The sequence below is a fragment of the Mytilus galloprovincialis genome, chromosome 9, assembly GCF_965363235.1.
Source record: "Mytilus galloprovincialis chromosome 9, xbMytGall1.hap1.1, whole genome shotgun sequence".
NCBI classification, from domain to species: domain Eukaryota; kingdom Metazoa; phylum Mollusca; class Bivalvia; order Mytilida; family Mytilidae; genus Mytilus; species Mytilus galloprovincialis.
In genome coordinates, this window is record NC_134846.1 from 20,675,266 (window position 1) to 20,691,177 (window position 15,912).

The window sequence follows — 15,912 nt, forward strand, 5'->3', positions numbered from 1 at the left end:
ACATGTAGATCAATTAAACATGATCTGTTACCAATGTTTCTTCATCTCTTGATCTTTCAATCAATTTAATAACAAAAGGCAGAACGCAGAACGCAAAATAAAAAAGTTCAATTAGAAAATACTAGATAAAACTTTATTGACAATGATTGAAGAATGCTGTCATTGATACATGATAGGTTGAACGAATTACTTAAAATTGAGAAAGGAAATGGGTAATGTGTCAAAGCGACAACAACCCGACCATAGAGCAGACAACAGCCGAATGCCACCAATGGGTCTTCAATGTAGCGAGAATTCCCGCACCCGTAGGTGTCCTTCAGCTGGCCCCTAAAAAATATGTATACTAGTACAGTGATAATGGACGTCATACTAAACTCCGAATTATACACAAGAAACTAAAATTAAAAATCATACAAGACTAACAAAGACCAGAGGCTCCTGACTTGGGACAGGCGCAAAATTGCGGCGAGTTTATCATATTTATGAGCTCTCAACTCCCCCTATACCTCTAGCCAATGTAGAAAGTAAACGAATAACAATACGCACATTAAAATTCAGTTCAAGAGAAGTCCGAGTCCGATGTGTTAGCCTACATTGTACGTTTTGACAAGAATGTCTGTCATGGCAACATCGTTGTCATGTTCATATTACATATCCACAATATTTCTACATATCAATAGAAAAAGACATATTACTTTGTGTAAATATCAGCGAAATGAGACTGTTACATAATAATTATCCTCCCATATTTCAGATTCAGCACCGTATTTTACGAACGGGGGTACAAAGGTTTCATTTTTGGACACAAAAACTGTATCATTAGGAATAACATTATACCAGATGAGTGTTACAGACGACAACAAAGATGATACCGCTTTAACAGTTGAAATGACAAACGCGGCAGACACTACATTTATAAGTGACCTAAGACGTAAGTTGTGTAATCGATTTAATTCACATCTATTACTACAGAAGTGAAATGTATTTTACTCCATTGGTTACTTTTATATTTTACGAATGGACACACATGATATGGTCTGAAACTGTGGACACATTTATCAACATGAAATACAGTTAAAAAAAAGCTGGTCAACCTACAATACATTCTTAAACAATAGATATCTATGTCGGCATACAATACAGTCTTAAACAATAGACAGCTGGCTAACATACAATACAGTCTTAAACAATAGACAGCTGGCTAACATACAATACAGTCTAAAACAATAGACAGCTGGCTAACATACAATACAGTATTAAACAATAGACAGCTGGCTAACGTACAATACAGTCTTAAACAATATACAGCTGGCTAACATACAATACAGTCTTAAACAATAGACAGCTGGCTAACATACAATATTATACAGTCTTAAACAAAAGACAGCTGGCTAACATACAATACAGTATTAAACAATAGACAGCTGGCTAACATACAATACAGTCTTAAACAATAGACAGCTGGCTAACATACAATACAGTATTAAACAATAGACAGCTGGCCAACGTACAACACAGTCTTAAACAATAGACAGCTGGCTAACATACAATACAGTCTTAAACAATAGACAGCTGGCTAACATACAATACAGTCTTAAACAATAGACAGCTGGCTAATATACAATACAGTATTAAACAATAGACAGCTGGCTAACGTACAATACAGTCTTAAACAATAGACAGCTGGCTAACATACAATACAGTCTTAAACAATAGACAGCTGGCTAACATACAATACAGTCTTAAACAATAGACAGCTGGCTTATATAAAATACAGTCTTAAACAATAGAAAGCTGGCTAACATACAATACAGTCTTAAACAATAGACAGCTGGCTAACATACAATACAGTCTTAAACAATAGACAGCTGGCTAATATACAATACAGTCTTAAACAATAGACAGCTGGCTAACATACAATACAGTCTTAAACAATAGACAGCTGGCTAACATACAATACAGTCTTAAACAATATATATCTAGGTCAGCATACAATACAATCTTAAACAATAGACAATAGCCTGTTGTTTTCACGAAATAATTAGCATCTAAGTAACTCTGGACAACACAAGCTACATTTGAGAAAAATGACTGAAAAGATTTATGTCTGCGACCTATTTGGATCGTCGTAATTCAGGTTACAATTATCGGTTGAACACCAGGGAATATACGGGGAAAAGATTTGTATTTGATACTTGGTGCTTCATTAGTTTTCTCCAAATTTTCAATGTTTCTTATAAACTTTTTTTTTAAGATTTCAAGATATTTATTATAACTAAAACATGCCCTGGAATAAAAAAAGGAAAAAAAAAAGAAAGACTATGAATGATCATCTATGCTTAGATTAGTGAATTCTCAAATCGCATTACACTGACAATGTTACTTCAATGTCTTTGTTTAGATCGGATTAAGTCATCAGCAGCAGACTGGAAAGTTGGAGAGTATACACTAGAATACAGCGTGAAGGACCAGTGTTTGAATGAGGGTACTACATATGTAATAGTTGGTGTTAACAATACGGTTGGTAACTTAGCCATAGCAAATGGAAGATTTTATGGTATAATTAAAAGTTAATTGATTATTTACAAATAAGATATTATGGTTTAAAATAGTAGATCTCGGGAAAGGTTGATAAGTCTTTTAATAGTAATACATATGTAACAGTCACTTTCAGCAATGTATTTGAATAAGCCTTCAACAATGTTCAATTAATACAGAATTTGAAAATTCTGGGTTTAGCACAAGATAGGAAATGATGAAAGTTATTGACACCGTGAAACGTTGCATTGCTTTTGAAGTGTTGATTCTCGAATTTGGTCATATCTTTTAAATGTAACTACTAGACTACGAAGCTCAATACAATCGAATCCTCGTTTTGCAATGATACGATATTGAGCTTTCGATCTTGTGTTTTACGCTTAAAACTGTCAATGTCATTGTCATAGGCTAGGCGGGCCAAAAGGGGGTGGGCTGAGGTGTTCGGGCTTCCCCTTTCGTGGGATAATTTGGTTAATTATACATGAAGGGAAACATCGAAGCGTGACTGGAGCGACTCCCCCTTTAAGGCAAGTCAACGAGCCCCCTTACAAAAGTTATGAATCCTCCAATAATTGTAATGTTTTTGTTAAGAACGAATAAAGTCGGGTACAACCAACTCGAAATGTTCTGTACAGTCAAATGTGTGTTTGTATTTTTATTAAATTGCTAGATTTATAGAGACATTTATTTAGCCCTAAAAAATGTAGAAGAACAAGAAAAAATACGATGGCTGTTACAAAATAATGATAAATTGCATGTAGCATTTCTAAAATGAAATTATACTATTACAAAAGAAACGTCATAAGTATTTATTGAAACGTTTCAAGGCACCAGAGATAAGGAATACTGTGATATCTTATAACATAAAAGAAAATAACAATGACGAAACCCAAATTATGTCGCTAACGGTGACAGATAAACAGACCTACAGGTGTAACCTTGGAACAGTCAGTCCGAATGATGGGATATTTATCATCAAACAACCAACTGAAACTGATCGTGAGTTGTTTAAAATTTAAAAACAGAATGTTTATTAAGGTGGTAACTTACACTACAAGGAGATAAAGATCAAGAACAATTTTCTCAAAATCAGACTATAATTGTTAGCATGATAGTTGAAGAAAACAAAAATGAATTGTTTTAAAAAGGAATAACATGATTAGAAATACAGAGGATGGTGCTCAGAAAATGACTAAAGATTCACTTATTAAATAAAATATTGCTGGACCAATTCGTGATAGCGCCAGTTAGGATTAAAATATCTATCTAGGTACAGCATTTGAGATCTCGTCGTTGAATATCTATCTAGGTACAGCATTTGAGATCTCGTCATTGAATATCTATTTAGATACAGCATTTGAGATCTCGTCATTGAATATCTATCTAGGTACAGCATTTGAGATCTTGTCATTGAATATCCATCTAGGTACACCGTTTGAGATTTTGTCATTGAATATCTATCCAGGGACACCGTTTGAGATCTCGTTATTGAATGTCTAGCTAGGTAAAACATTTGAGATCTCGTCATTGAATATCTATCTAGGTACAGCATTTGAGATCTCGTCATTGAATATCTATCTAGGTACACCGTTTTAGATCTCGTCATTGAATTTCTATCTAGGAACACCGTTTGAGATCTCGCGATGGAATAACTATCTAGGGACACCGTGTGTGATCCGTTATTGAATGTTTATCTAGGTTAAACATTCGAGATCTCGTCATTGAATGTCTATCTAGGTACATCGTTTGAGATCTCGTCATTGAATATTTATCAAGGTACAACATTTGAGATCTCGTCATTGAATATCTATCTAGGTACAGCATTTGAGATCTCGTAATTGAGTATCTATCTAGGTACAGCATTTGATATCTAGTCATTGAATAACTATCTAGGTACACTGTTTGAGATCTCGTCGTTGAATATCTATCTAGGTACACTGTTTGAGATCTCGTTATTGAATGTCTAGCTAGGTAGAACATTAGAGATCTCGTCATTAAATATCTATCTAGGTACATCATTTGAGATCTCGTCATTGAATATCTATCTAGGTACACCGTTTGAGATCTCGTCATTGAATATCTATCTAGATACACCGTTTGAGTTCTCGACATTGAATATCTCTCTAGGGACAGCATTTGAGATCTCGTCATTGAATATCCATCTAGTTACAGCATTTGAGATCTCGTCATTCAATATCTATCTAGGTACATCGTTTGAGATCTCGTTATTGAATATCTATCTAGGGACACCGTTTGAGATCTCGTTATTGAATGTCTAGCTATGTACAACATTCGAGATCTCGTTATTGTATATCTATCTATATACATGTATGTACAGCATTTGACATTAAACACATCACAATAAACGGTAGTGACATTTTATGTTGAAAAGGTAATTTCATAATCTGTGACATAATTTTTGATATATAACGCCTTTCATATATTGCTTTTCATGCCACGTTAGAAACGTCAATAATACTTTTACTATGATTTCAGCTTTTAATCTTTATCTGAAGGGAGGTTCAATGAAAGATATTGACTATGATGCCAAACCTCAGTATACAGTTACTGCAGTGTGTACAGATGACTACGGACTAGCAACAGAAAAAATATTTTATGTCAATGTTGAGAAAAATATTGAACCCGTCATAGATGTTTTGCCAAGTAAGTATTGTTGAAGTTTTATTTTTTTTTTACTATTCACACGTATTACTATCGATGGTGTGAACATACCAAACCTTTACAGTGAAAGTTAATCAACATAGCAAATACACCTTATCGCTAATCCCGGCTGACCCGGCCGCTTGAACTTTTGACGTCAACAACAATCACTTTATCATTGTGGCGTCGGATATTTTGTTTTATGGCGTCAAAATTTTATGGGAACCTGTGTGATATCCAGTAATGGCGGACAAATAGTGATAAGGTGTATATTCAATCAATCGTATTTACATAACAAAGTTAATAAGCCAAAAGCAACAATTAATCAATGTAGGATTTGTTTTATCGATCGCATGAACACCAAAACTAACAAAGTATATATCACTAGTTAATCGATATAGGATATATTCTATCAATTGTGTGATCCATACCAATACCAAAACAAACAAAGTATTATATATCACTTGTAAATATGAAAAAATGTTAAATTACCAAATTAAAAACATTTATTTTCAAAGCAAATGCAAATGATTAAAAGAATCTGACCAAATTAGAAAGTTGGAAAAGAACGCGATATTGTTTGATTGATTGATTAATTGTTGGTGATTTAACGCCACTTTTAAGCGCATTTTTTTCGTGGAGATCAGTTTTTATAGGTGGAGGAAACCTCAATGCCGGGGAGAAAACCACCGAACTTTTATAGGAAAACTGTCAATCCTAGTCAACTAAGATTGGAGTCGAGTGCACCCCGAGTTATTGAACACACGAATCAATTTTTGTTGCAGTAAATGATGACAAAAGTCGGCACCTAATTTTGGAAATGAGAATTAAGTATATTAATATCTGCAGAGACATTCAAAGTTTTAAGCAGGCGTTTTAAAGTTTAAAGTTTAAGTTTTAATACAACTTTTTAAAAATGTTTGGGTGTAAATACCAATTAGAAATAACAAAAGTTCCAACCATAAATTCCAGTTTTTGCCTTTAATCCATGGTTAAAATAGCACTCTGTAAAAATTAGACCAATAATTATATACCTCGGTACAGTGTATCTAATAGTATTATATATTGGAAATGCAGTGCCTTGTACGTGTTGTATCGTTTCTTTTGTTGACTAGTTTATCAAGCTTCTGTCAATATATATAGCTCATAGTATAACTCATGGCATGAATGTAGCACTCAGTCAAATGTTTTAAATTAACTCGTTATTTATTTACTTGCTTGATTTTATATACTGAGTGCCAATGAAAACGCAACACTTTGTTTTTCAAAAATAAAATTTATATTAGAAATGATAATCTTTCAAAATAAATTGTTCTTGAAAATTAACAATTTTAACAATAGAATGATATCAAACAAAAATGTTTCCTTGTCATCTTTCAGGCGCAATAGGTAAACGAAACATCCAATTTCGAATCATCAACTCACAGTCATAATAAAAAATGTTCCAACCCCGTGGTGCAGCGCAATCTCGACAACGCCGTGGAATTGATCATCCCGGGCGTTTAATGTAATCCCGAGGAATGTTTCTCCACTTGTCCCGCAAAGAAAACTCAAGCTGACTTTATGATATTGGTGGTGGTTTTCATCGTCTAAACCATGTCAAATCTGATGCAAAATTTGCTCGATCGGACTAAAATCCGACGAAAAGCATGACTTTTGGCCAAGGCGGGTGCTAAATGTCTATGTAACCACCACTGACGGTTATTTGATACATAATGCATGATTTTTGGTCTACAGAACTCAATATTTACGCCAAACGGCCGTTCAGATAACACTAAGGAAAGACTGCGGTGCTCTTTAACAATTTCTGCGCAAATGGTGCTTTACTGAAACTGCTTCAAAGGTTCTACCGTGACCACCATTGAACTCTCGTGACCTTTGGACAGCCATCAGAGTCGATATCGGATATGTTAAAGACCAAACGTATCGGTCTTGCTGAGCGTTTCTTTGCGTTTTGTACCCCGGGATGTGACTTATCATTAAATTATCCATTTTGGTTGAATTTGTGGATGATTGGTGTTATTGTAGACGCTACAACTTCAGTCTTCTCGTAATTGTATGCTGTGAAAGGCTTCATTGGATCATGCCCAAAACTGTTGTCAGAAAGTCCTGGCATTTACTCAGATGTTTATTGCAGTTTCTTAACAATAAGGGCGGGAAAATTCATGACATTAGCCAAGCTTTAAATGACAAAATCGTGAAAATGGTGCGTATGTTGAAAAGCGGTGAACTCGGTTTATGTCCGTTCAAAATAACCCTTACTTCGCATTTGTTCCAAAAATCACTCAACCGTAAAATCGTCGACAATTGTCTTAAAAGTCATTTTCAACCAACTATATAAAGTTCTAATATAAATAAAATAAAAACTTTAAGATTTTTTTCAAAAACAAAAGTGTTGCGTTTTCATTGGCACTCAGTATATCTTGCATTTAAAAAGTGACTTTAAGTTTGGACCTCTCTTGGCAGTGGTGGTTTGGGGGTGGGGAGGGTTTGTGAAGGTGTTTCATTAAATTTTCTTTTAACTAAGTTTTCCATGTTCTTATCCATATAAACTTAAAATGAAAACAAGATTTACAAACACATCAAAAGTATTTCCTGAACTGACACATATACTATCAGAAAATAAGTTTCGATATGAGTTTAATTGGTTCAATTCTTTTTTTAATGCTAACGTAATATAATCATGGGTGTCATTCGGTTTTGTGCTTTTTTTTGTAAAATTGATTGTTAAAAGATTGTAACACAGTGATGACTGCTGTACCAATATTTTGACTATTTTATTTATTATGCCTTTTGTTCACGCATTGTTGTAAATATAACGGAAATTAATGAGACTGTTGTACAAGTGAGAAGTTTAGCGCTATAAAACCAGGTTCAATCCATCATTTTCTACATTTGAAAATGCCTGTACCAAGTCCGGAGTATGACAGCTGTTGTTCATTCGTTTAATGTGCTTGTCATTTGATTTTGTCATGTGTTTATGGAATTTCCGATTGAATATCCTCGAAGTTCAGTATTTGTGTGATTTTACTTTTTTTTCGAGAGAAATTATTGTGAAAGAATATCTAGCGGTGGTCAAGTATTTGCGAGACGATTGTGATTTTCAAAGCACTTGTACCTAATCGTGAAAGAAATCTAATCAAGAATATGAAAGGTCATTAAACAATATAGTTTAACTAATTACACAGACAAATTAATACTCCTATCAAAATGGTTTAACATTATGATCAGTTTGTGAAAAAATCCAGTTTTAAAATTACATATAATTTACAAAACTAACAAAAGGCTTCTCCACATTTCAATGGCATCAAAATTGTAAACAAACTTTTTTACAAATTCGAATCAAATAAACTATTTTCTCCGCAATTTTTTTTAATGAATTAAATGGTTCTCATAGTTTTATTGTATAAACATAATCTGAAACGTGGTGAAAATGAAATATTATCACAAAATACATATTTCGGATCGTCAAAGATCACATACCGTTTTATGAAGATCGTGAAAGATATGATGGTACGTAGACGTTTAAATTATTCCTCAAATATATGATAATTAATATTGAAACTTTTGTTTAAATATGGACCTCGAAGAAGAGACAAAATGAACTGTTACGCAAAAGGACAATCCATATTATCACTTACTCAAGATATAAGTGGGTTAACAGTAGATTTTATGTATACAAGGACAAATAATGACAATATTTGAGCGTATTTGACACTCTAGTAAAACCCTTGATATTACAGACGTTCAACAAAGGAGTAGGTTCAGTAAGACCCCTTTTTGGCCCCAAAATATAGCAGTTTTAGAAAATTGTGAAAATATAATCGTTAAGCTTTATTTTGGAAAGTAAAATGCTTCTGCTAAAAAAATATGAGCTGTTTTTGACAATACAATGCACAAATATCGCGTTCTAGCTTAAAATGTTTAGCATTTTGTTTAATTTTTAGACGGTTTCCGTCTAAATGAAAATGGCCGCATTCGTGTTCATTCATAATATTGAAATGTAAGTTGTATTTGATGATAATACAAAATATATATAAAGGTTGCGGATGAACACGGATGCGGAAACTTTCATTTTTGACAAAAACTATCTGAAAAGTGACGTTTTTTGGCATATTTGATAAATTTTTCATATTTAAGCTTGAATCAGAGCGTTTTAAATGATTAAATCGGTTAAAATCTTTCACAGAAACTAATCGAATCAATTGAATTAGACACTTAAGTGTTTAAAAAAAGTCCAAAACTTTCGTTAGATGAACCTGAAATTTGAGACCAAAATCGGCCCTTACCGGACCTACTCCTTTACTATCATAAGTAAACTAGACGTGATATTTCAACATTTGCGTTTTGGTATTCTTCCTTCTGTAATATGTAGTTATCTCATTAGAAATCAATCCACATCTGCTTCGTTGTATAGACATTTGTAGAGATACTTATAACTTAAGAAAGTAATGTTGCACAAAATGTTGGTGATCATTCAATCTCAAATTGTTTATGAAAGATGCTGTTTTTGCTATAAGTTTTTGGTTGATGGTAAACATTTTGGTTAACATATTGCATACCCATATTATTGAATGTCTGTCTGACTTGTACTAGACCAAATCTCAGAACTGATTTTTTTTACACTGATTTAAACTTTTCTTTTTTAGTTATCTTTTTAACCTTCGATGTGAAATGTTAAATTTAAGAAAAAATGATCGCTTCAATATTCGTTCTTTTCACAATAGTTACAGGTATATCAAGTGGTAAAAGAAATATTGATTTCTGATTATTAAGTCTGGTCACGCATCATCTTTAACGATTAAAATAATTGGTTGCCTGATCAAGTTTGATGAAAAATCCACAAGATTTCCATAAACAAATGAACGGTTTCAATGGGAAAACATACCTGGATTTTACTGTTCTATCGGACACACCAAAGATTTAATTCAAAATATATCATGAATAATTGAAATATGACCATTACAGCTTTTTTTTTTTTAAATTAATTCAATAGACATGCATCATGTGCATTGCGCCTTTTGTGTTTTTTCATAAAAGACTGCATATTTTCTTTATCATATTGCATAGTTATGTTGAGGCAATTGAATCATTTTGACAGACATATTTTTTTCGGATTTGATCCGCGTTTCGAAAATTCCGTCATTTTATCACAGATTCTGCGGTAAAATTTGCATTTAATTACATTCACGATCGTTCGCAATACTTGACCACCGTTAGATATTCTTTCACGATCATTTCTCTCGATGAACCGAATGACACATTTATACTTCTTTATTTGTTATCTATTATAAATTAAATTACTTGACTAATAATTTAGGTTCATTATGAATAATACAATATTGGTATGCACATTATTTCGAGGTATAATTACAGATGATGTCATATTTGGATCAGTTGGTGGAGTTATAGGATTATTATTTGTTGTTGCACTCGTCATTGTGTTCATCAAGTAAGACATATTTCAATAAACTATATACAAGCATTTTATCATACATTGAAAATTAAATAGCATGTACAAACATTGTAAAATATGCATAAACCATTGCCAGTAGATAAAATTAAAGGCGCGTCATTTTAGCAAGGTGTACAGCAATTATCTTGTAAAGTACAAATAATATCAAATGAGTGTCTTATGTACTAAGTACTAACAATGAGTAAGATAAAAGTTTGGAAAAAGAGAAAAACGCGCGTCGGACGTAGCATAACTATCAACCTGGTTACTTAAATAAGTTTATAAAGCGTCGGAAGACTCAACTCTTTTACTACGATTTTATATTGATATTTCAGTTTCTTTCTTTTTTAAATTATTTTGTAACATTGTTTTCAGGCGACCGTCGATTTTAAAGATAATCCTGGAAAGTACTCAACAAAGCAATTCGAAATTGTATGAAAATGATATTGGATTATAGCAACAAGTCTATCAGGATCTTAATCCATTCAGAGAAGACATTAATTCACCATATGATGTTATGCATACAAATAATTCGCCTTTGCATGAACATGATATCGGATTGGAGAACCAAGTCTATCAGGATCTGACTCCAGACAGAGAAGACAACAATACCCCGTATGATGAACTCCACATAAAAAATACGTTATAGGAATCAACACATGAAATCCCGAGGATATACTGAAGAAATTAACGATACAATAGAACTTAAAAAATTGTTGTGACTTTATTCTATTATTGAACCCGTTCATTATTTCAGTGATTGAACTATAATTTACATGGAACGGGGACCGCCTTGGGACTTCTGGTTCATGTTAGGCATTTGTTTTGAAGTGTCCAGATTACATTCAAATCAATCAACATTGTTACAGAAAATCCGCCTACCCTTTCAAATAAATCTACATTCAGTTGCAGGACTAGTGTAATGATAACACTACACAATTTTATGTAAAAATTATACATTTATTTTAAGAACTACATTCGTGGTTACTGGACTGGTTGCCGTAACTGGGATCCTATTTCTGTCAGACTATTTTGTTTCCAAGACTTAAAACTGCACTTTTAGAATAAAGATATACATCTCAGTAGTTATTGTGCAATGTTTCAATAAGTTTGATCGAATAGTTACGGAATTATTGATCCTTATCTATAACATCTCAAATATCATAAAATTGATCGGATAACATCAGAAAATCATGGAGAAAATATGCTTAAAATCAGCAAAGCTTTTTTTATTTCAAGAGATATTTACATTTTGTTAATTGCATAAGGTAGATAAATTTAATCTTTGTATGGAAAATATGGTTTAAACAAAAATTTGCCGAAAAGTAAATTAATAACAAGTATTTTTGAATTAAAAACAAATATGTCCTATTTTTTTGTTTTTAAAGAATAACATATGCAAAAAGACATACCCCATAACGAGGGTATAACATATGAGACAAAGTATTTAAAAAGTCTGCTAAGTTCAATTAAAAGACAATGTAAGAGGTTAGATGCAAAGAAGTTCTCACCTATAGCTTAAACCAGTTAAGACGGCACCTCCTATAGTTTAACAGATGTGGAGGGAAATCCTGGATCTTCCTGACCGCTTAATGCTACTGGGCGTTGTTGTACGTTTGACTGCTCTAAATATCCCACTAGTTCATACTTGTGTTCTTGTGGACACTCAAACTGTTGGTGGCTGAGATCCATTTACTTTGGTCCTAATAAGTTCACCAACCTGAATATGGGTAACAAAGACAAGTGAATAATGCAGAAACTATTAAAAATGAAACTTAGGGTGAAAGCATTAATGAAAATAAAATTTAAACAGTGAATCTGTTAATAACAGCACCTAAATGTTTCCTTAACCAGAAGCTATTCTTTACAAGTTGAAAAAAATACCTTTTTAAAATTTCATTTTAATTTAAAATGTTAAATATTCAAATTTTAGAAATAATTACACCATTGTTTTCCTAATTAAATTTTGAAGTCTGTAGCCAAATGTTATTCATGAAACTTTAATAATAAGCTTACAATGATTATTGCATATTGAAGTGTTCAAATCATGCTCTCGGACATTTTAGACATTTTGTGATTGTGTTATATAAATTTGAACATTAAACCCTTTCTTGAATTGAATTGATTGAATAAGGAGGAACTGATATCAGTGTGTTTATATATTAATTATATAACATCAAAATACGAATTACATTTGTTTCGTATCAATGTGTGTTACAATCAGTTATAGACTATTTACTTGAGTTTAGATCTGAGAGTTAAAATTGCTTGCACAAAAACAAAGATATGTACATCTACAATGCTTTTGATTTGAAAGAAAAAAAGATTACCTGACAAACTACAAGGGACATCAATAAAACAATACACGAAAGAAAAAGGTACACGAACCTTGCACATTAAAATATATGAAAAAAGATGATATTCAAGTTGTACCGTTCGGGTAGACAATAACCGCCTCTTGTAAGGCAGCCGCTGTGTTGATAAAAATTTTGGTGAACGAAGAAGGAAAGTCGGGGCCTGCGACATAGTGTCATACGTGAACATCTTTTATCTATTTAATTTAAATGTATAAAAGGTGAAATGATTTGATCGATTTATTGATCTCCGAACATTTCATATCGATGAATTTTGATATTATAGTATAAATATATTTTTATAGATAAAAACAATTTATAACTTTTGGATTAAATTCATTGAATTAATATAAGATGTCAAATTCCTGATGCACAACAAAAGAATTTGAATTGACTGCATGCTTGTTATCTCTCCATTAGTGCTCATTTGTAATTTTTGAGAGTGTTATATTTGAAATTAAAACGACTGCGGTGCACTCGATAAACCTAAAATGTTTTTTTTTTACTCTCATTACTTATGAGAGATAAACCCCAGAGGGAATTAGGCAGTAATAGGAGAGGATAAATAAATGTCGTATAAAACTGGCAATTATTAGCTGCTGTAACTGTATCATCTTAGTTGTCCGCACTGAAATCGGATATATCTGTAAACATATTTGATTTGTATCCAAAGTATGAAACAACACAATCATTTATTACGATATCCCTTTGTTCTATTTGTACATTAAGAATATACATTCATAGGCTTCATACATTTGATAACACAAAACGCATGTTACGGTATTCACGGAAAATATATAAAGTAATCATAGCGCACGTATGAAGTATGAAACATTTTCACAACGGGACCGTGTAAGTCAACACTAGGGGAGACATATTGATTATGGTAATTTGGTTAAGATCTATGATGACGATGATGATGTTGCTGATGATGATCGCTTTGGCATGTTTGACCTATAAAGGTTTATTCTTACACAGTTTGACTTGGATGGAGTGCTGTCTCCAAGGCATGATTCATATAACATCTTCTTAGTTTCTCCCTCTTCCCCCTCCCAAAGTTGTTGATATTCCTTTTAGGCATTCTTTGCATCCCTTTAATAACAGAATTGTTCTTGTATTTTCATGAATGATAGAATATTGCCAAACTTCATAAGCATCAGTGCACATTCCATGTTATTGAATTGTTTATAACACTTATAATTACAGTTCTTTGATTATAATTCTATATGAACAAAACAATCATTGTATTTTTCTAGATTTCGATATTTCTGTCTAACAGAATAAGTTTTACATGTTTTATAGGAATAAACTCACCATAGGTACCAGGATTACAATTTTATATTGACGCCAGACTCGCCTTTCGTCTACAAAAGACTCATCAGTGATGCTCGAATAAAAATATGTTTAAAAGGCTAAATAAAGAAAACTCTTTACGTTGGATGAGATAATGTTTCGTTCCTCATTGTTGACTTCCCTATCTTAGACAGTGATGTTCCTTTTCACCCTGCCTCCTGTGTGTAAATTTACCAACTGGTTCGCCTTGCCCTTGTATGTAGTGACGTCGTATGATTCAGTGAATGTAATTCATATGTAAGTGGTAAGATATTAAGTCAGAGATGTTTGTACCACCACTAACATCATACTTTTATTTTATTTGTTCAAAGATACAAATATTTGGTTTTGAACTTTGACTGAATCTTTAAAATTTTTACTCCAAACGAGATACATGTACAACACTTTTTGTTACGATGGTGTTTCAAACATTTGAAATCCGAAGATGTATAAGTACCGAAACCGTTGAAGAGCTATACTTAAAAAATGCCTAAAATAAACAGCCAAATTCATCTAAAGCCAACTTTGCCTGATGGAGTTGAAACCTTCGTTTCTTAATAAATTCAAAATTTATAAACGAACTATTTTCGTAAAGTTTGTTAAATCATGTCAGTACTGACTACTGAGCTGATGATACCATCGGGGACTGATAGTCCACCAGCAGAGGTATCGACCCCAGGAGCGCTTTTCTGGATATGGCTTCATCAAGAACCAAAAATTTGACATCAGAAGATTTATAAGTAGATGTATAATTGATAACTTAAAGTCACGATGTTCTCAGTGTCGAGATTCACTAGGTTAATGAGAGTCAGAAAAATCAGTGTCGGACTAATGGAGTGGAAAGATTGAAGTTGGAATTTTCAAGTTTAATGTCAATAATACGAAGATCAATATTGATGATTCCAAGATTATTGTTGATAATTCCGAGATAAAAGTTAGGAAATTCCCAGAGTAAAGTTATAGATTCCAAGATTAAGTTGGAAATTTCAATATGGAAGTAGATAATTTCAAAATTAATGTTTGATAATTCAAGATTGAAGTTGGAAATTACAAGATAAATGTTGATATTTCCAAGTGTAATGTTGATAATTCCAAGATTAAAGTTGGAAATTCCAATATTAAAGTCGACAATTTAAAGAGAAAATATAAACAAAGGATGGCCCTAATACGCGTCCGTTTTTTTAATTTTTTGTTTGTTTTGCAGAAATGATAAAAACAAAACGAATGAAAACATATTGTAAAGGTGTCCTTTGTTGACTTACAAACGTACTTGAGAATGTTGACGTTCATTATGTACCCTCTGCATATTTTTTGTATTACTTTTGCTTGTTATGGCTTTACAAAGATTCTCTATAATCATCCAAATCAGTTGGCGACAGACTTTTAAGATTTCATTAATATTTTGTAATGAAATAGACTGTTCAAAGAAAATGTTTAAATGTTCATTTTGTATATCAATATCCTTCTATACCAGTTTACCGTTGATACCAAATCATAATTTGCCAAATGATTTTCTTGTTTGCCTGAAATGAAACACAAACCTTTCAATTGATAATTATATTTCCAATAAAT

General features: G+C 32.4%; 1 protein-coding gene across 1 annotated transcript in view; it reads left to right on the forward strand.

Annotated features, from left to right (window-relative positions):
* Positions 1 to 11,736, forward strand: part of LOC143044598 (uncharacterized) — a 92,278-nt gene extending 80,542 nt beyond the window's left edge. The window contains exons 8-13 of the mRNA XM_076216657.1: positions 755 to 931; positions 2,402 to 2,520; positions 3,366 to 3,537; positions 5,035 to 5,202; positions 10,576 to 10,651; positions 11,030 to 11,736. Coding sequence (XP_076072772.1) covers positions 755 to 931; positions 2,402 to 2,520; positions 3,366 to 3,537; positions 5,035 to 5,202; positions 10,576 to 10,651; positions 11,030 to 11,111 — 794 coding nt within the window. The 3' untranslated portion in view covers positions 11,112 to 11,736. The remainder of the gene's footprint in view (positions 1 to 754; positions 932 to 2,401; positions 2,521 to 3,365; positions 3,538 to 5,034; positions 5,203 to 10,575; positions 10,652 to 11,029) is intronic.
* Positions 11,737 to 15,912: the final 4,176 nt, after the last annotated feature.